Below are 23050 nucleotides of genomic sequence, written 5' to 3' on the forward strand. Positions count from 1 at the left end.
AGACATAGAGGTAAGCATATGTGGTAAACTTAATAATTGGTGGTGCAAATTTTATGTAAATGAGTTTCTTTGGATTTTTTTTTAAGAAAAGAGGACTACAAATGGCACTGGAACACCAATATGAGAAGAACTCATGAATAACACAAGCAAAGCCTTACCAGGAACGTTATACCATCTTGATAGCATAGCTTCTGTCCCTGCTCTTGTCAGTCCTGTTATACCAAGACATGTATCTGGCACTTCTCCTTCCAATCAACTCTAAATCTGACAAGCCAGGCTTCTAGACTGGAAGTATCTTTTGTGAACTGTTCACTCCTCAAAAACAGGCAGCAATCCTTATTCATATGTATCTATATGCCACCCAAAGGGTCCTTAGGTGGCAGTTACTATTTGAATTGAGGGCACATGAAACTCTTAATCTCAATCTCAGTTTCCCTGTCTCCTTTCCTTTCACATTCTCTTTCTTTCCTTTCCTCCTTCTCCTCCTCCTTTTCCTTCCCATGCAATGCTTACTTCTCTTTCTTTATTCTAAGCCCCAGCCATTCAAGGGCCAAATAGAACATCAAGCCAAAGTAACCAATCAATTGCTCGAGGCCTCCTGGTCTGTGAGGAGACCCAGAATGATGTCTGGAATGAGACTTCCAGGACAAAGATTCTAGTCTCTGCCAGCAGAGTAGGAGTACTGGGTATTTCTTTAGACCTCAGAAAAGTAAAAGGGGCCACTTCTGTGACATTCCTGCTTTAATATTTGTGCCTCCTCCATTCCGACTCCCTACCATACCAAAGAAAAGGGGCAAAACAATGCACCTATAATGCGTTTGGGATTTCACTCTTCACCTTTTCCTTTCTTCTCCCACTGAAGAACGCAGGACCCCTTTCCTCTCTGGTTAGCCAAAGCCATTGGATCTGCTCATGTTACTCAGTTGGATATTTGGGGCTGGCAACATAGAGAACCCCACATGGGACTTGGATCTTAGTCCTTTCTTTCCAGTCTGATTGTTTTTCTGGGCTCTTGCTCATACAGGATGTATTCTTTCTTTTTCCTCTTTCCTCATCACTCCCCTACACCACTTTGCCTAACTCACCCTTACTCACCTCTCAGGTTTCCAGAAAAACATTCTCTTCTGAAAGATGTCAATGATCCTCCCAGGGGTTAGAAAATGTGCCAATATATGCTCTTATAATACCCTTGTTTTTTTTTTTTACTTTTAACACTACTGCTCTGTTGAGATTGATTTGGAATTTTCTGAATATCTCAGTAGACTGTAGATTCCTTGGGGATAAGGTTTCTTCATTGTAGCACTGATGTCTACCATGATATCTGTTACATACCAGGTACTTAATATTAGTCAAACATACAATATTTACAACTAATTTTTGTACTCATGTGCCTGACACTGTTAAGTAACATATATTAATCCTCACGCTGCCCTCTGGGTTGTACACTATTACTCCAAGTTTCCAGATGTATTGAGGTTAAATTACTCGCCCAAAGTGCCAGTGCCAAGGTGTATACACATGAAAGGAGAGAGCGAAAAACGAGAATGTGATGTGTTTAGGCTGTTTCTAAATCTTAAACTTACTTTCCACAATTGTTTACTCAGCATCACTATGCACTTGCCTCTCAAAATAGAAATTAGTGTCTGGAAAACAAGACATGCAGCCAAATCGAGAAGGTCTATTTTATTCCAGGGGCCTTATTGAAATGTGAATAAAATCTGGGAAGGTAAGAAGATGCTCTCTATAAAATTTATGCTTATTAGCTAATTTGAAGGTCAAAACACCCAAAGAACTTATATGTACAATTTCAGAATTATTATTGTTTTTATTTTTATACTATTATAACCATACAAAAATCTAATAATTTAGAAATTTTAAAAATCCTACCAATAAATATTAAGAACCAATAAATACTAGTGAGATATAATGAATCTAATACAGCCAAATGTATCACATACTTCTTTAAGAAACCACTGTTTGCATAATATTTTTCATAGATTTCTTTAAGGTAATAGTTATATTGTACCCAAAATGGAAAAGATATTATAAAAGACTTGGAAAGAAACATGTAAATTTTAAAAAGCTGAAGTGTGTGCAAAACTCAACTAGACATCACTTTGCCCAGTATGATTCTTCAGATGTGTTATTTTATGGAGAGGGTCCCTGGCAACTGATACTGTGAGGTTCCATGGGAGTAAGTGCATTTTTACATTCTTTTTCCAAATAAGCAATTTTGGGGATTAAAATGATGCAAAAGAGGACTTCTAGGATAACCTAGAAGATAAATACATGTTAGAATTCAAAGCAAAAACCTGGCCTTTTCTTCTTGGACATGAAACGCACATATTAGCTAAAATAAAAATCACAGGTAAAGTAGAATATAGATCACACATCTGGGTTCAAAACTGGTACAATAGAGTAGTTTAATACTAAAGTTTTAATAACGGCCATAATAATAATGAAATATTATTGACAGTAAAGACATGTATCACATAGATCAAAGAGAGGAATTGAGTCATTTTAAAAAATTAAATTTTATATTTTCACTATTTGAAAAGTTGAAATATTTACTTTTTATACTTCTTGAAGAAAACTCTGTCCTTACTTTCAGGAAGTTATGAGCAATTAGAAATGTTTATTATAAGTGAATTGGGGATCTGATTCTGTTGTTTTTAAGTTCTTTTCTTTTCTTTTTTTTCTTTTTTTTTCTTTTAAGACAAGAATCTTACTCTGTCACCCAGGCAGGCTGGAGTGCGGTGGCGCAATCTCAGCTCACTGCAACCTCTACCTCCCAGGTTCAAGTGATTTTTCTGCCTCAGCCTCACAGGTAGCTGGGATTACAGGCATACAGCACTAAGCCCAGCTAATTTTTTCATTTTTAATAGATACGAGGTTTCACCAGGTTGGCCAGGCTAGTCTTAAAATCCTGACCTCAGGTGATCCACCCACCTTGGCCTCCCAAAGTGCTGGGATTACAGGCATGAGCCACTCTGCCCAGCCATCTTTTAAAGTTTTTTTAAATTACTAATTTTTATGCATTTGTGGTGCCAACCCAAATTATATTTGATATTCTAAAAAGTAAATATTACACTCACTTTTAGAGATCAGTAAACTGACGTTGAAAGAGTATCAGCAACATGCCAAAGTCATATAGCATAATAAGCAAAAAAGAGACCAGAATCTAGATAACCCCTTCTTGCTGTCTTCTGGGATGTCAAGTACTGCATCAAGTGCTATCATTATATACTTGCTCTATAAATATTAATAAAATAGCAAGAAGAATCATTTTATTATTACAACAGGGCTAATGAGTCTTCAGCCTTCATACTAAATTATATGGGTAACTAAAACCTTCCAAGTACTCTATTCAATGAGCTGGATTTTCCTATGTCAAAACCATCCTACAAAGAAAGTGAGAGATTTAGAGAATCTAATTTGGCACACTGTAATTACACAGGACTCACTGGAAGAAGTTTACTTTTTAAAAGAAAGTAAAAAAACTAAAGTCACTGTCTGCAGAAATAAAATTCATTTCTCCATGTCTCAGTCTCTTCACTCAGATTTATCCCATGTCATTCACAATGATGTGAAGTCAATGAAGTGATATGAGTTTTAAAGCATTCTAAACAAACAAAAGACATTCTATAAACACAAAGTGGTGGTGTCCATATTGCATTGGTGGGATACCCAAGTGAGGGGAGGAGTTCATGCTGGACTGTGCCAAGAGACAGCAGTTCAGCAAAGCGTCATCTAATGAACACCAAGGGCTATCAAGCTCCAACTCCACCAATTACATTAAGGCTGAAGCAACTCAATCGAGCTCCACAAAAAACAAAATAAAAATTACTCAGGCATAGACAGTCAGACTCTGGGATATAATGAGTGGGCATGAGAAGGGTTGATAACTGCTATAGCAGGGTCACTGTGGGTGGTAGATACAGACATGTGGCACAGAGAGAAACTCCCCATTGAAAGGTGCTACAGTTTTAATGTGTTCCCCCAAGTTCATGTGTTCAAAACAATTCCCAATATAGCTGTGTTGAGAGGTAGGACTTTTAAGAGATAATTAGGCCATGAGGGCTTCACCCTCATGAGTGAATTAATTCTGTTATCACAAGAGAGGGTTTTGTATAAAAAAAGGAACTTGTCCCCCACCCCTGACATTTTCTTTGCCCTTCCACCTTGGGATGATACACCTAGAAGACCCTTGCCAGATGCTGGGTCTTGAATTGAACTTGATATTGAACTTCCCAGACTCCAGTACCGTAAGAAATGTCTTTCCCTTACAAGTTACCTAGTTTGGATATTCTGCCATAGCAGCACAAAAGAGAACAACACACAATGATTCTCCACTCTCAATTAGCCTCAGAAATAAACAATACATTTGAAGCATAATTCAGATTCTATTCCCTCAAGAAGCCCAAGGGGTGACCCGAAAGGGCTGAATGAAAGCAGCAGGTAAATGGGAGAGTGAGCAGGCCACTATAATTTTGGCAACTCAGACACAGTGAACAGAGACAAATTTCAGAGCACCTCTATTGAACAGGCATGAGAGATTTTCATCAGATTGAAATAGTTTGCTACCGTTATGACCAAATAGGTACAGCTGAAAGGATACAGATGTTGGCTTCTGAATGAGGCTCAATTTCAAATTCTGATCCTGCAGCCTCATGTATTATGAGTTTAATTAGTTATTTCATTGCTGTATCTTTCACTTTCTTCACTAATAAAGAGGGGCTAATAATGCTACACTGTGAGTTAATCCTCATTTAATAATTAGATAATGCATACAAAGTGCACAGAATACAGAAACACCATTTTAAAAAAATTCATTTTACTTAGAAGAATGGTTTCCAAGACATACAGTCATGTGTCATTTAATGACAGGGATATGTTCTGAGAAATGCATCATTAGGCAATTTCATCATTGTGTGAATATCATAAAGTGTAATACTTATACAGACCTGGATGGGCCAGCCTGGTATACACCTAAGCTATATGGGATAGTGTATTGCTTAGGCTACAAACCTGTACAGAATACTGTATACTAAATACTATAGATAATTATAACGCAGTGGTATTTGTGTATCTAGACATATCTACAAAGAAAAAGGTACAGTAAATATATGGCATAAAATATTTTAAAGATGGTAAACCTATATAGGACACTTAGCACAAATGGGGGCTGCAGGACTGGAAGTTGCTCCAGGTAAGCCAGTGGTGAGCAGTGACTGGATATGGAGGCCTAGGGCATTACTGTACACTACGGTAGACTTCAGAAACATTGCACACTTAGGTTACACTAAATTTATTTTAAAAGATTTTCTTTCTTCAATAATAAATTTATCTCAGCTTATTGTAACTTTTTATTTTATAAACATTTTAAATTTCTTAACTTTTTGACTCTTTTATAACACTAAGCTAAAAACACACATTGTACAGCTTAACAAAAATATTTTCTTTCTTTATATTCTTATTCTATAATTTTCTGTTTTTTAATTTTTTTTCCTATTTAAACTTTTCTTTTTGTTAAAAACTAAGACATAAATACATATTTTAGCTTAGGCTACACAAGGTCAAGATCATGAACATCACGGTCTTCCACCTCCATATCTTGTCCCACTGGAAGGTCTTCAGGAAGAGTAACGTGCATAGAGCTATCATCTCTTACAGTAACAATGACATCTATTGAAATATCTCCTGAAGGACTTGCCCAATGCTGTCTTGTGGTTAACTTTTTTTTTTTTTTGAGATGGTCTTACTCTGTGGCTCACATTGGAATGCAGTGGCGTGATCTCAGCTCACTGCAACCTCTGCCTCATGAGTTCAAGCAATTCTCGTACCTTAGCCTCCCAAGTTGCTGGGACTTCACGCGTGCACCATTACGCCCAGCTAATGTTTGTATTTTTATAGACATAGGGCTTTGCCATGTTGGCCAGGCTGGTCTCAAACTCCTGGCCTGAAGTGATCTGCCCGCCTCAGCCTTCCAAAGTGCTGTACAACTACCCTGAGCCACAACACCCAGCCTGTAGTTAACTTTGTAAAAAATTTAAGTAGAAGGACTACACTGAAACAATGATAAAAATTATACTACAGCAATTATTAGGCAATAAGAATTTTTCATCTCCATCATAATCATATGTCACCTCCTTCAAACATGTGGTTAGACATTGACTAAAATGTTATGTGGCACATGACTGAATACTGAAGCCAATAACCTATATTGTTTCCAAAGCTGAATGCTCATTTTTCTTCTGATATGCCATAAGTTTTAATGAAATGCATGGTGGTAGGAACAGACAAAATATGCCTGACCTGTTTTCTACAAGACAATAAGTGTTTTTATCTCTCTCTCTGTGTGTCTGTGTGTGTGTGTGTATGTGTGTGTGTGTGTGTGTACACATGCATGGGGAAGGGAAAGCTGAAAAGGGAGAGATGATGAAGAAGAAGAGGAGGCAAGGGAGGAGGTGGAGGGAAGAAGAGGGAAGACAAAGGAAACTTGAAGCTTAGGGGCGCTGGAAAATTGTCACTCCTTGCATGGCCATAGAGGATTCCTGAGTCTTACAAGGAGGAAAGCTTGGTAGAGAAAAGGGAAAAGGATACATGAATGATGACCCAACTATGTGCAATGGAAAATCACTCCATATGCTTTTTGTTGATTCCCTCTTGGTTAGTTATACACTAAATCCTCCAGCTTCTATTAAAAAGTAAAGCTTTATAAAGGCATTCAAAATGAATTTCTTTGAGCTAGATGTTTGTCGATATCATACAAGAAGGGAGGAAAGAAAACAAGAGAAAAATCTCTAAGGTTTTCTTTAGAGGGTTGCAAATCATTGAATTATGAGTTACACAGATATTTACAAGCTTGGTCTAGATAGAGTATAGTAATCTATAAATGCTATTCAAGTGATTTATGGCACAAATGTTCTAACACATTAACAATAGCAGGAAATGTATTTAATTTATTCTCAGGGATGCACATTTACATTATTCACAACAAGCCATTTATAGGGAAACGTGTGACCCTTAAACTAATGTGAATGCATCTCTAGTGAGTTTTGAACAGTTATAACTGTCTAATAAAAGCTCATATGCTAACTTACTGTACAAGCCAATGTAAATGTTTTCCAGTTATTCTGTAAGCACCTTATTCTATGAATTAGTGAGCAGTTTGAAACACACAGTAGAATCTGTACACTGGGTCCTAAATGATAAAGAATCTGAATGATAATGAACCTACTTTACTTGCTAAATTTTGCTAGAGCATGAAAAAGAAAATCGTGTTTTACTCCTGATTCTATATTCTAGATTTAGCAGATGTAGCAGTGTGATCTATCTCAAGGATCTGAGGATTTCTTAGCATATTGGCTACTTCTGGAAAATGTACCATCCTGCAGACTGCGTGTCACTGGTCTAGTTTCCTCTCTACCTTCATCAGGACAAAAATGATGTTCTGGAATTTGTTAGATCTTTATTAAAAATATTCACCTGCATAGGTGCACAGCATGGAGAGTAGAGTGAAGAGGAAAGAGAGAAAAAAGAAAAATGTGGAAATAGGGAGACAGGAGCAGGAATGAGACAGAGTGAGGGAGTGAGAGAAGTAGGAGATAAGAGAGCCTCAAGCTCAACTGTTGAGGGCTTTTATATATTCTTTATTTATCTTAGGAACTCTTTGAGAAATATTCACTAACCATATTATAGATATGAAAAGTGAGGGCTATATCTCCAATATAGGTAGTGTAATTATAATTTTAATAATATTTTATCAATAAACAGTGTGGACCCAATTCAAAATCATTAAATGGTAACCACCAAAATTGTGTACCTTTTGCAGGTGTTCCCTCAGAAAACTACAGTGCACAGTGCATTGCCCTTTTATAAATTTGGACAGCTGAGTTTTACAAATGGAATTATGTGTTTGAAACATAATACACTTCATTGATTTTGTGTCTTTTGCTCTTGGAGATGCTTTCAGTTGTCCTGACTATATGATCTCTGTAGTTTGACCATCGCTAAGGACACAGCTTATCATTATGCAAGCACTTTGTTGTACTAGAGGACCATTCTTCCCATGATTCCAGGTAAATTTTATTATAGTGATATCTGCAAACAATAGCATCCTTAAAAAAAAACAACAGGTTTTTTTGTTGTTGTTCTTCTTCTTTTGCTCCAACTTTTCAACAACACCACATGGTTTTGATTACTATAGTTTTAATTACTGTGTTTTGATTATTGTAGTAAATATAGAAGTCAGGTACTGTCAGTCCTCTGACTTTGATTTGTTTCTACAATATTGAGTTGGCTCTTCTGAGTCTATTGACTCTCTGCATACATTTTAGATTTAATTTGTTGATATTTAGAAAATACCTTACTGAGATTTTATTTTCTTTTTTCATTTTTTAAATTATACTTTTAGTTCAGGGGTACGTGTGTGGAACATGCAGGTTTGTTACATAAGTATACACATACATGCCATGGTGGTTTGCTATGTCCTTCACCCTGCAATCTACATTAGGTATTTCTCCTAATGCTATCCCTTCTCTATCCTCCCACTCCCTGCTTTCCCTCCCCTTGCTCCTCTTCCCCTGACAAGCCCTGGTGTGTGATGTTCCCCTCCCTGTGTTCATGTGTTCTCATCATTCAACACCCTCTTATGAATGAGAACATGTGGTGTTTGGTTTTCTCTTCTTGTCACTTTGCTGAGAATGATGGTTTCCAGCTTCATCCATGTCCCTGCAAAGGACATGAACTCATTCTTTTTTTTTTTCGAGACAGAGTCTCACTCTGTCACTAGGCTGGAATGCAATGGCGCAATGTTGGCTCACTGCAAACTCTGCCTCCTGGATTCAAGTGATTCTCCTGCCTCAGCCTCCCAAGTAGCTGGGACTACAGGCATGTGTCAACACGCCCAGCTAACTTTTGTATTTTTAGTAGAGACAGGGTTTCACCATGTCGGCCAGGCTGGAACTCATCCTTTTTTATGGCTACATAGTATTCCATGGTGTATCTGTTCCACATTTTATTTATCCAGTCTATTATTGATGGGCATTTGGGTTGGTTCCAAGTCTTTGGTATTGTGAACAGTGCCACAATAAACACATGTGTGCGTGTGTCTTTATAACAGAATGATTTATGATCCTAGGGTATATACCCAGTAATGGGATTGCTGGGTCAAATGGTCTTTCCAGTTCTAGATCCTTGAGGAATCATCACACTGTCTTCCACAATGGTTGAACTAATTTACAGTCCCACCAACAGTGTAAAATCATTTCTATTTCTCCACATCCTCTCCAGCATCTGTTGTCTCCTGATTTTTTAATAATCACCATTCTAACTGGCGTGAGATGCTATCTCATAAGAACTAACACCATAAAAACCCTAGAAGAAAACCTAGGCAATACCATTCAGGACATAGGTATGGGCAAGGACTTTATGACTAAAACACCAAAAGCCAAAATAGACAAATGGGATTTAATTAAAACTAAAGAGCTTCTGCACAGCAAAATAAACTATCATTAAAGTGAACCAGCAATTAGAACCAGCAACCAATAGAACGGGAAAAAATTTTTGCAAACTACTCATCTGACATAGGGCTAATATCAAGAATCTACAAAGAGCTTAAACAATTTACAAGAAAAACACAAACAACTCCATCGAAAAGCAGGCATAGGATATGAACAGACACTTCTCAAAAGAAGACAATTATGCAGCCAACAAACATATGAAAAAAGCTTATCATCACTGGTCATTAGAGAAATGCAAATCAAAAAACAAGGTTTTTATCTTTTGCCCTTTGGACCTTCTTGGATCTAGAAATGACCTTGACAGCTGGCTTATACAGCCAATGCATTTAAACACAAAGAATCCTGTTTCCAAGCACTAAACGTTCAGGACCTCTGGCCTGATAGACAATGGAGAATTCCATGGTTTAAAATTGTTTGAAAGTCAAAGAATCATAATTTAATTATACAGGTGTTTGATAATAAAGGCGAAATCCCATTATCCTAAATATCATTACAACAAAGATTGTACCAGAAAGCCATTTCCATGTTCCATTTGATCATCCATGGCAACAGTAATTTTTACCAGTTAGTATACTCCAGTATGCTAACCTCTATTCTGATAAAATTTCAAAATTTATCTCATATCCATGAATTTGGAGCCCAGGCTACTAGAGACACTAGTTCCAAAATGTTCTTTTTGGTGAAATACCACACAATTCTCAATTATTGATCAAACTAATATTGAAATACCACACAATTTCTCAACTATTGATCAAACTAATGAACACATGTTGTTGTATCCTTACATTCTATTACTTCTATGGCAAAACACATTCTCTAGCATTCCTTAGAATTATACATAAATATCTTGTTTCATTGTCATTTCAAACTTCTAAAAATAATTTAGAATATATAGTAACATAGGAGAAAATGTTACTGGACCACGGAACATAGCCACATTGTATTAACAGTCTTTATAACTTAGCTATTCTACTCCTAAATATGTGCTTAAGAGAAATGTGCACAGATGTTCACAAAATGCCTTCTACAGAATATTTGCAGTAGCTTTAATAATAAAGGCTCTAAACTAGAAATGACCCAAATGTCTGCTAACAAGACAGATGCTATAATCCTACATTGAAATACTATTTAATAACAAAAAAGAGCAAACTACTGATCTTCTCAACAACATGCAGACATCTCAAAGACATTATGTTGAACAAATGAAACTAGACACAAAAGAATTGTGTGAAATTCAAGACATAATGTTGAGCTAATGAGATCATACACAAAAGTCTACACAGGGTATTATTTCAATATCTGAAGCCCAAGGCAGGCAAGACTAATAGATGTAATCTAAGTGCCTAAATTGGGGTAGGAAATTGTGCATATACACTGAACAGTAGCATCAAGATCCTGTAGTGTACTAGATTTGGCTTATATTTTTGTGTTTAGAGGCTACTCAGAGATATAAGAAGTAAAAAAATTTATCAGCCCATACCCTTGAGATCTATGCATTTTAACATATAAAATATATGCATCAAAAGACTATTAAAATATAATTGAAATGGAAAATTAAAAAACCCTCAACCATATAGAGGATAACAGAAAAATGCAGCTTGGGTGCAGATGCATCCAGTAATCACTGAAAATGAGAAGTGATTTAGGAATAAAATTTATGGTCTCAGAATGCAGTAAAGCACTTGAAGTTTTGTCATAAGGAAGTACACAGAAATTCAAGGTATCATTCCAACTTGCTTGGATGTGTATTCCATAGTTAAAATATAGAAATTAAAATGTACCACTTTCATAAAAGCTGTCAAAGTCATTTCTTAATCAGATGTCTGTCGATATCATAAAAGCAAAAATGTTCTAATAGAAAAAGAGAAAAAGATGAGCTTTTCTATGTGACTATTTACAATTATTATAATCGTGTAAAATACAGAAACTGATTAAAATAATCATCTAGAGCTATAATTTTAGGTTATATTGACAAAATACAAAAAATTTGAGGGAGAAATAAAAATATTTTTGATATGCAAGATTCACTATTTAATATTTTGTTTATGTCTTTGTAATGCAGAGAAATACATATTTAAGATTTTTAATAAAAAATGAAAGATAATCAGTAGTACTATTAAATTACTCAAGTGCATAGATAAATACAAGGCCTAGTCCACGAAACCACTGGAAATAAAATAAATATCAAAGATCCTTTCTTTTTATAGCATAATGCAACAGATACCAATTATAACAAAATAGATTTTAAATACTCCTATGAAAAGCCAAAAATATTAATTATACTTGTAATGGAAGTATTCTTTAAAAGAAAGAAGTATAGAAAAAATAAACAAAAGGGTTAGTAAAGGTATTTTAAAAAGACAGAGAAAAAGAAAGGAAAACAGTATAACTGTTAGACAGAATAGAATCCCAGGCAAAAAGTTCTTATGAAACAGAGATCAGTCGAACATTATATAAACAAACATTTGTGAACCTTATTGAGCTAAATAACATGGTATCAAACTATAAGAATAAAACACTATAATAAAAGCAAAAAGAATTTGACAGAAATATAATTCTAATAGTATCCTCTAATAGAGTGTTGTCATTCTATAACTTTTGCATTGGTTTATGACAAATAGGACACAAGAATATTAAAAAATATACTATATGGAACCAATCACTAATTTTTAAAAAAATTTAAATGCATTTTAAAAAGCTAATAGAAATTAATAAATAAAAAAGCTTAAATAATATGAAAAATCTTCAAAACTTTTTTTAATACTTTAAGTTCTGGGATATATGTGCAGAACATGCAGGTTTGTTATATAGGCATACATGTGCCATGTTGGTTTGCTGCACCCATCAACCCGTTATCTATAGTAGGTATTTCTCTTAACACCGTCCCTCCCCTTTGTATGTAATGTTCCCCTCTCTGTATCCATGTGTTCTCATTGGAAAAATCTTTGAAATTTAAAAACTGAAATATACTGAACTTTATAAAATATTTAGGAAAAAATAACATTTATATCATTATGAGTATAACGAAAATAAGAATTTAAGGTCAAATTTAAGGTCAGAGTCAAAATCACTCTGTCTAAATTCTACTAAAGAAAAATGAATATCCTTAAATGTTTTATTACTACAAAAGACAGTAAATATATTAATAAGCATTTTATTCTAGTTGGAAAAATGTATACCTTAAATGCCTCCCAAATAGGTTAAATAAGTACAACAACCAAAAATGATAAATTAGAAAATAAAAAGATCAGATATGATCATTAAATAAAATTTTAAAAATAGAATTACTAAAAGGGTAAAGTTCTTTAAAAAAAATCTAACCAAGAGAGATGAAGAGAAAAATAAACAAAGTGAAATAAAAGTAGAAAGACTCTTCCACAAAGGGCTTTTTAAAAGTGTATCAGAAAAACAAAAAATGAAAAGTTCTCACAATTAACTCAACAATTATTGAAAACGTGAATAGGTCACCAACCAAAATGTTCTGTATCCCAACAGCTTCACAGATAAACTATTTTATAGCATCAGTATCACATACCTCCTTAGCTCAGAAAACTATTCCAAAGCAGAGGAAAAAATACAAAATGCATTTTACAGTAGTTAGATGCCCTAGTTCCAAATTTATAAAATTAATGTATAAAAATGAAATTATAAATCAATGTCAATACAGAAATATGATGCAGAAGCACTGAAAAACCTATGCTATTTTTAAAAAAATGTATTATACAGTATGAGTGACTGATTTGTTTTTCTTGGAAAAGCAAAGTTGGCTAATATAAAAGCCTTTCAAAATAATCATAATTCATCCATTTGTACACAAACACACACATACACAAATACTCAATGCAATACATGTGGGGTATTCAATCAAGAAAGTCTAAAATCCATGCCTCATACAATCTTGTACATGTTTAGAAATAAACATATTAGTATTATAGTCAGCTATGCTAGTCAAGTCAGTCATGGTGCCTATCCCGCACAAATTTCCATTCCAGAAGATGTCACCCTGCCTAGGGTTCCACCTCAGAAAATGACCATCAACCAGACCATCAGACTGGTTCCTCATGAGGTGATCAGGCCTGAACGTGCCCCACATTGGTATGTCTTGTACTAAATGCTTGTATTAAAATGCTTGGACAATTATTAGCCACGGTAAATAGTACAGCCAGTGATCTAGCTCTTCTGAGGACTTGCACAAAAGAATATTGTGAGTTCTGTTCTGGAGTAAAAGGAATAGTGAAAGCATACCTTAGATATGAAAAGTGAAGCACAGATACTGATAGCAAAAGAGAAAAATCAGAAGGGCCATGAAAGAAAAACATAAACTAAAAGTCAATAATTTCACTCCAATTTTCTATAATTGTTAAACACAAGTGGCAGTTTATAGGATCTTCATCTTAGTTATGGCCTTGGTCTTAGTCTTTTGTTCCTTAAGGCAAAAATTATAAATTATCTCAATCTAACAGTCATAATAATTCTGAAGCACTTGGCCTTGCTATGTGAATCAGGAACGCAAAGAGGTCCAACAACCAGGAGTATATAATTGCCATAGTGGTTGTTAGCCCTTCCCAACTAAATAAGTTTAAATAGGAAAAAGAATTCCACACACCTGCATGCACACATCAGAAAAAAAAGGTACATCTATTATTTGAGATAATACATTTATACCCCTTAAAATACTATGAAAGCAGACCCAAAATGTGCAAAAGCAAATATAAAAGTCGAGTGAAGTGAGTAGAAACATGAAAAACAAAAACCAGAAAGAAAATCCAGTGCTATGCCACCTCTAATTAATAATAAAATTAAGAAAACACAGCTGGACTCAAGATATTCCTGTAACACCCAATATAACACCCATTTGTTTCTTTAGACATTGGCACTAACCAATTAGATACACAGATGGAAGAAAACTCCCCATTAATAATAGTGGTGAAAAAAATCTCAATTCACATGACAGCAAATGTAACTGGGTACAGCAAAAATAATAATAATAATAATAATAATAAAACTCTTATGAACAATTTCTTTTAAATACCTAGAAAATAGAATCCAGAAACTAGTTGGTACAGGAATATTCATTTGGGATTTAGTAGAACTCATGTCCACATATACAAAACTAAGTAATGGATGAATCAAATATATTTATGTATTTTTAAACAATTAAAATACTAGAAACATATCTTTATATAGTAAACCTGGGATTTTTTTTAAACAAGACAGAAATTTAGTATCATAAAAACTGAGCACTTTTATATGATACTAGATATCACAAATTATGTTAAAATGTAATTGATAGGAAATTTTGATTAAAGGTGAAACAGTATATACAACTTTTTCCAGGAATACCACTAACATGATATTAAAAGGGCTAAAATGAGAGTAAAGACATTTGTTTATAAAGGTGTACAAATATCAACAATAATAATATAAGGATCTAATAATAATAAAATTCAAGAAGCTAGAAAAGTTATCTGATAACTGACAGCCGACTTGAAAGTACTAAATTCTAAATCAGCAATGGATAAATTGGAACTTGATTTGGACTCTATAGCCTCAAAAGACTAAGAATTTGAGCATCAAGTAAATCTGAAAAAGGAGTTAAAAGTAGTGTTCAAAACCAGAGAAGTAGTCGAAAGTGTATCTGTCAAGAATTAATGTGTCTATATCAGGGATCTCCATAGATACAGAATCAGTGGTGTGTGTGTGTGTGTGTGTGTGTGTGTGTGTGTGTGTGTGCGCGCGCATACTCACGTGCATATTAATTTATTTAGGAATTGGCCCACATGATTATGGAGCTTGATGAATCCCAAGATCTGCAGTCTGCAAGCTGGAGACCCAAGAGACCCAAAGGTGTGTTTCCAGTCCAAAGGACCTGCTGGCTTTATACCCCAAAAGGGACAATGTTTTGGTTTGAGTACAATGGCAGGAAAAAACTAATCTCTCAGTGCAAGGCAATCAGGCAGAAGGAGTTTCCTCTTATTCATGGGAATGTCAGCCTTTTTGTTCTACTAGGGCTTTTAATTGATCGGATGAAACTTCATTATCTGGTAAACTAAAGCTCTGGTAAAGTAAAGCTGAACATCTCTATACTGGGCACAACTAAGCATGGTGCTACCATTTTGAAAATAAAGTGATTAAGGGAAACACTGCTCATGTACTGGCATTGAGACCTTCTAGAATTTTCATTCTATTTTGTCCTCAGAATATTATCAGCCAGGATCATATGATCCAGATAAAATTCTCTGAAAACTGCAACCATTCCAAGATTTGAAATAATATGAGCTATTATTTCTTCAAATATCTTTATGTCCACTCCCTACTTTTCTTCCAGGGCTCTAATTACACGCATATTAAATGCCTTGCTATTGTTTTACAGATCATTTATTCTCTATTCATTTCTTTTCCATTCTTTTTGTCTTTCTGTGCTTTGTAGCTATGTCTTCAAGTGAAGACACCTGTATAGCCAGAACAGAACTCATGAAATAAAATGTTACCATGTAAAAAAGAAACAAACAAACAATATATTACCAAAACCACTTAGGGCCCTATCATGTCCCCCCCTAGCCAATAACCACTAGTAAACATTATGAATGTTACACTGCTGAATGTTTGGGGGGTTTCATTTTCCATTCGAATGTGTTGAAGTATGTTTTGGCAGGCAGTAATGTTACCTTTGGATCAGCTTCGCCTTTCTGTGGTTTGTCTTTATTTCATTAGGGAAATTCTGGAGTAGACTTTGAGGTTAATTTATGCCTCCCGCTAAGGCAAAACCCTTGTTAGGTCATTAATAAGTGGTCTGAGAGCTTAAAGAGGTATCTCTGTTCACATTACATGAAATTGAAATGTCTCCTAGAACTGTGTGAGCGTTAGAATATGTACCTTGCAGCTCCTCAGAAATCATTCTTTGTCTGAACGTGCAGGGTTTCACTCACGAATGTCCAAATTAGTAGTTAGCTAAGAACTCCAGGAGACCCTACATAGATATCTAGATTATTTTGTTTGCCTAGCTCCTTTCTTTTCAGGATTTTGTGTCTCAAATTTCAACTTCCTGTACCTCTCAGACTCTGATCTCTGGATTCTCACCATGGTGTCCTTGGAATCTCATTCCTTTCATCGCCATTCAGCAAGTGCCTCTAGTCAGAAAGCCAGGGTGACTATAAGGCTCAATTCATTTGGTTTTCTTCCCTCAATCACCATAGTCCCATGCTACTCATTCAATGTATCAAAACAGTTGTTTCAAATATTTTGCTGTTTATAACATTGTTTACTATGGAGTATAAATCCAGTCCAAAGAAATCTAATGATATTCCATCACTGTTAGAAGTGAAAATTCTCTGCTCTCTCCAATTCTCTTTGAATCGCTTTACAATCATGCTAGTTTAATGACTGATTAGTTAAGTAACTTTTGACACTTCATAAGAGAATCATGTTTTTCATTTTGTGAAATTTATACTTTTACAAGGAATAGAAAAGTGTTGTTATGTGTAGTTGTTGTCATTAATCATTCACTCTTAGGAAGATATAGAGAAGTATTTATAGCTGAACTAATACAAAATGTGGAATATGCCTTAGTCTGCTAGCAAGAAAGGGGAAGAGAAGTGAGGGAAGAAGAGATAAATGAAATAAGGTTTGTCATATGTAGATAACTGTTGAAGCAGGATGATCAACGTATAGGGCCCATCATACTATTTTTTATAACTGAGAATTTCATGAAATAGAGATAGAGATAGAAATGGAGCTAGAGAGGGAGAATGGAAGGTGTCGGGGCAAAGTGGGGGTGGGGTGCGGATTGAGGGCAATTGGAAGCCTTATTTTGTACTCCAAATTGATGATATTGAGAATCAAAGAAATCAGACTGTATAAGAAAGAAAGCACATTAAATATCAAAAACTTGAGCAGCCCAAAGACTGTTTCTATTAGATTGTCGTTTATTGCTCTAATGCATGAAATGAGGCACCCTTCTTGCAGTGCCTCATATGGTTCTGGAAATAAAAGTGGCCCTAAGTGATATTACATCTCACTGCATATGAGTAAAATACTCTGCAAGTCCCTGAGTAATGAATTACTATGATCTGACCAGAGCCAATATCAATTTAGCACATGCAACCAGAATTTGCAGTCCAGATTATAGAAAATTATCATCATTCTCATCCTCTGGCTTTCAGCTGTGAGTCAAAGAAAAGCACTAGGTAGCTTGAGGGTCGTGACCATTAGGCACATCCTCCAGAGACAAATATAGGTTGCCATCTGAGTGATAAAGACTGTTAGGTGAAATTGAGGAAGTGCTTGGAGTGGAGCTCTAGCGCTAAACATTGGGATAAATTGCTTCCGTGAAACCTAATTTACACAGGTGATGCTAAGGTGCTGAAAATACTAAGTCATCAGAAATAAAATGTCATTGCTCACAGCCTTTCACCAAAATAATGCTGGAGCACCATTTTTTTTAAAAAAGAGTGTTTTTCTTAACCTTAAATGCTTAATTATAGATCACTTATCAGAAAACCGGCATGCATTTCTCTTTCTCTTTTAAAGCATGGTCTTTGCCTGAAGAAATAATGGCAGTTTCTGCATTGGCTTTCACTAGTATCTCCTGCACACATAAAGAATTAGAGAAAAGAATAAAGCACAGAAATAAGGTGAATTTTAAAAACACAATATTCAGACTATGATAGAATCCAGATTCCATTGCACTTAAGCCCTATGTAGTTTCTTTGTAAAGTTTTCCTTTGTGATCCTTTTTCAGAGATTGTTCTGGTGATAATTCAAAGATTTGAGGCACGTTTTGATCATGAAGTTTCCTTTGGACCACTGTTTAATGAACCTCTAATTCCAACTATCTGAAGGGATGCTTGGCTATAGTTCTGGCCAACCCCTGATACATTCAACTAGAAGTGAATTGAAGTTCAAATAGGTTTGCTAAATCTAAGTCACCTTTCTGGAGTGGGTTTGCAAAGTCTTGCTTCTGCAAAATATACAACAGTTTGGAAATTCACCTCCAATACCCTTGTCCTATCAATATCAGTGTTTAGGAAATTTCTTTGCCAAGACTCCAAGGAGAGATATAAATAGAAAATCTGTGTTACTCAGTGGAAAATTTCTGTAAGGATTGGTAGCATAAATGAAGGCAACCAAATATTGTTTTACATACATAAGTGGCTGGTCAATTTCAAATGTTCCAAGACATTTGCATCCAGTAATTTATGAACTCTTGAAGAATACGTGATTCTATGAATAATCCTCAGCATAATTCTCAAGTATGTAGGATCAGGATGAAAACTGGAAAAAAATAGTTAGGTAAAAGAGAACATTTGGTGGTAACTAATGAACAACTAAATGTCTACATATTTTTATGTGTGTGCATGTACTCATAGACATGTATGTATTTATACACACACATATCTTTAAAGAGTAAACACTATTAGGAAGGTTATTGTATGTACAATTATATAATCTTTTTTTCATAGTAAAGCATTCTAGAAAAGTAAGCATGTTAAAGTCAAACAATAAATTATTTATGTGTGTTATGGGAATAAGAAAAAACAAGAACATAAAGGAAACAAATAGTTTTCCATTTTGTTCAAATTCCTCCTTGAATTGTATTTGTTTTGCTTGATCCATTTATGGTTTTCCCAATACAGTTTTTAAAAACTGGTCCCAATACAATTTTTAATGTCTTTGTCTTATTTGTTCTTTTGTATGGTTTGTAATTGGCAATTACTGTCAGGTCAGTAACCCACTCATCCAAAGCTATCTTTTTGATGCCTTATTTTTGGGGACTACTATGAAATTAGATATAAGTCATGTTTCAGTAATGGAGGTGACATTTTATTTCTAAAAGATGAAGTAATGATTTATTTTGTACAGGGGAACAGATCTTTCCTGTATAGCTTAAAAATGCACTGCTTCCTGTCTGGGGTTTCCCAACCACATGGCAAACAATGTAAGGGAGACCGGGTTTTTTTCTGTAGTTCTTCTTTTTCATCACAATTCTGTTAGGTAATACTTTATAAAATGTATTTTATACATATTATATATAATTTTTTAAACAATCTGATAAAAACAACTATTATTGTCCTCACTTCCCGATAAGAAACCTGTAACTCAGAAATTTAAGTAGCTTGCTACAACCATACTTAAAAACATGTTCAGCTTACTTATGTGTTTGTCTCTAAATAAGTACCTTTGGAGGGGGAAATACCCAACAAATAGTGCATCTGTCCCAATATCATATGTCACACTGCAGACTATCAAAGGAGAATTTGGTAAAATAGTGGCAAATATTAAAGATCCTTAAATCAGCTCATGGTCTAGAGAACACTTACAAAAATAATTGTTTCCCTTTTCTCAGGAAGTGTACATTGAAGTGCTAATTAAATCATAGGCACAATGGTTCAATTTGCTGCCTTTGCTATAATCATTCTCATTCTCATTGTCCAATGCTGATTGGGATTGTCCTAGGATGTTGGGACATCATGCTAAGACCTTGCAACTTATGAAAGTTATGCAATATAGCTAGATTTAAGGAAAATAATCAGGTATGAGCCCTAATTACCATTTTTTTCACTTTGAAGTTTACATTTACACTGGAGAGTATAGCCTAGCATCTGAGAAGGAACAAGCCCATTGTGGTCAGACAGACCTGAGTGACCATGGACAAGTGTTATATTATCATAGTGCAATGTTGTTAGAAAACTTAGAGTCACATGTAGCTTTCAGTACAGTGTGGGTTATAAAAGATATGCTCAATGAAAGTCTTTATTGTCATTGTTATACCTTCTATTGTTATATAACTTAGAAGGTACATAATCAGGTAAAGGAACAACCTTCTCATTTCATGCTGACAAGTGAGTAACTATCAGCTCCTTAAATCAGCTCATGGTCTAGAGAACACTTACAAAAATGAGTCACATAAGAGGAGGCTAAAATATTTTCTCTTCCTCCAAGTTCTAAACACTCCAAAAATTAAATAAATATGTTTTGAAAAAGAAGCTTTGAAAAAACAAAAACCCAAAAGAAGCAAATACAGAATGCTAAACCTTCACAACTTTGTGTAAAATGTTCTTACAATAAAAAATTTAGCCCAGTGGCCAGATACCTTAAGAGAGCAATGTTTTCACTGCAAAGTGATTAGAGTTTAATGAAGTCTTCTGTGAGTAATTAAGAAAAAAAAGTGAGGAAGATCATGACCTTACATTTAATTAAACTTCTTCAGGCTGCTAATTCCTCTATAGGTTGATTAGTAAAGAGTGGTACTAGCACACTTTTTAAATATGAACATAGTACTCACTCATGGAAAAATCATACAGATAGCTTTTTAAAAAGCTTGCCTTCTTCTTAAACTAAATATTGCATTGTAAAGAAAGTAAAGTATTGAGTCAAAATCTACCTTAATTTTTCTAAGACCACTGGGCCAAGAATATAAGAGCAAAATCTCTGGCTTCATCAACAGAATAATGTACATTCTGAACTCATCACTTATTAAGTATAGAATTTTGTGCAAACCATTTAACCTTTCTACACATCAGTTTCTAAGCTGAACAATGAACTAGTAATACTGCCAACGTAATAGTATTAGCACAAGTACTAAAGGGAATAGTTCCTAAACGTGCCTTGCATGAAATAAGTCGTTAATAAATCTTAACTTTCATTATGTTCAAGTTACACACAAAACAAATGACTTAGTAGTACAAGCATCCCATTTCTACAAGTTATTCTTATCAGTTTCTCTTCATGTCAATATTGTATTGCTCTAAAAACAACTCAACAAATAAAAATAACAACAGAGGGAAATCTCAGGAACAGAATTATATAAATATCAAAGATAAGGGCTTAATATTTAATCAGAAATCAATAATTTGAAGCTTTAATCATACAATATTATCTGATTTTAAAGATATTTCCCATTTCTATACAGAGATTTTCACAATATTTTTGCAAATTGTCATTATGAAAATTGAGTTCAAAATATTCTAATTTTCCTTCCTAATGTTTGAACTCATATAATTTGTTCCTAATCCTCACTTTCATTTTTTCGGTCTTTACTTTGAAATATAAGCATAAAATAGCAGAATTTATCTTCTGGGAATAGTAAGTTGAAATATGCTCCTTTAATAATATTTACTTTGCCAAACTCCTGTTGTGCTTCCAATTTTTTTAAACTTTAATAGTAAAAAAAAAAAAAAAAGTAAAGGCTTTAGGCTTTTTTCAAAAAAGGTATTTTTGTCAGCTTTGGAAGAAGTAGAAAGAAACATGGCAAAGAATGCATCACCTTCCGGAAAACAGCAAAAGGCAAAACCAGATCATCACTAACAAAAGCTAAATGGCACCATGGAGTTGAGCTCCTAAGCTATAATTGGTTCTGCCAGGATAAAAATGGAACAGAACCAAGATATTATAACGAGAATCATTTTGTTACTAAAGAAGACCCCTTTCACAATGGGTGTGCAGTTGAATCCTAGTGTGATCATTACAGGCTCATTTTCCTAGTTCATGTTCCTGTGATAAAGGCCCTGGAAGAAGCACTGGCATTTTAAATTGCTCAGTCTTGCTTGCAGACTTTTTTTTTCATTTTTTCTTTGAATTTCTCAAAAAAAATTATTTTTACATGTTACTGGAAGAATGCTTTGGAGAGCAGCACTGTGAACGCACAGAGAACAACAGTGAAGGCAACAATAGATTATCAGAGCACTGACAAAGAAAGAGAAATTACCTGTGGGCATTTGCTCCAAAGTCCCCATTCAGACATGACACATTCATTGGGACACATAAGAGAACAGGACTGGGTTTCTGGGGGAATTTCATCCTGGTTGCACAGGTTGCTATCCACTGCTCCACCTTCACTATCAGCAGTGTTCACACACCTGTAAAGCAAGGTCACAAAATATAGCTTGATTATTTAAAACAGTAGAGAGTATATTTAAAATATTTACGATGTATCATAGTAACTGACGATAGTTAAACATAAGATAAGACCAGCACAGAAACCAAAAGGAAAAAAACTTTCCTCCTTTAGTCAGCCAAGCTTTGTGAGCATTAACTCAGTACAGAACCCTTTATTCATAAGGGTAAGGGAGGACAATGGAAAGACTAGAGGCAATGGTTAACCTTGGACTAAAGGCAACGGTTGCCCTTGAAGAATTTTCAATTTCAAGAGACCTTTCAAGGTCAAGCACTGGGGGAATATTCTTTCTATTGCACTGCATCTTGAAGGCTCTTCTTCTCTGAATAAATCCATCACTTTGTAATAGCTAGAGCCTTTCTACCTCCTGTGGCTTTCTTAAACCTTTCCCAAACTTCTATCTGATACCATGTAAAATTTCCTAAACTTTGTCCCACCCATTTCTAAAGTCATGGCAAAGTAATATGTAAAACAACTGAATAAGTATTCCTTCAGGTAACTTCTGCATTTCAGTAAACAATTTTTCAAACCAAAAAACAGGCAATGAGCAAGTATTTTCACACAGCAATTGATCACACAGTACAGATATATGCATCATGGGCACTTGGCCTATTCTGTGTCAGGTTTTGAG

General features: G+C 34.7%; 1 protein-coding gene across 1 annotated transcript in view; it reads right to left on the reverse strand.

Moving 5' to 3' along the window:
- The window catches only part of THSD7B (thrombospondin type 1 domain containing 7B), a 1057843-nt gene that overhangs the window by 75162 nt on the left and 959631 nt on the right, over positions 1-23050 (reverse strand). The window contains exon 17 of the mRNA XM_064382803.1: positions 22231-22381. Coding sequence (XP_064238873.1) covers positions 22231-22381 — 151 coding nt within the window. The remainder of the gene's footprint in view (positions 1-22230; positions 22382-23050) is intronic.

Source organism: Aotus nancymaae, unplaced genomic scaffold (genome assembly GCF_030222135.1).
Source record: "Aotus nancymaae isolate 86718 unplaced genomic scaffold, 86718_ANA_hifiasm-v0.15.2.pri h1tg000029l, whole genome shotgun sequence".
Classification (NCBI taxonomy): Eukaryota; Metazoa; Chordata; class Mammalia; order Primates; family Aotidae; genus Aotus; species Aotus nancymaae.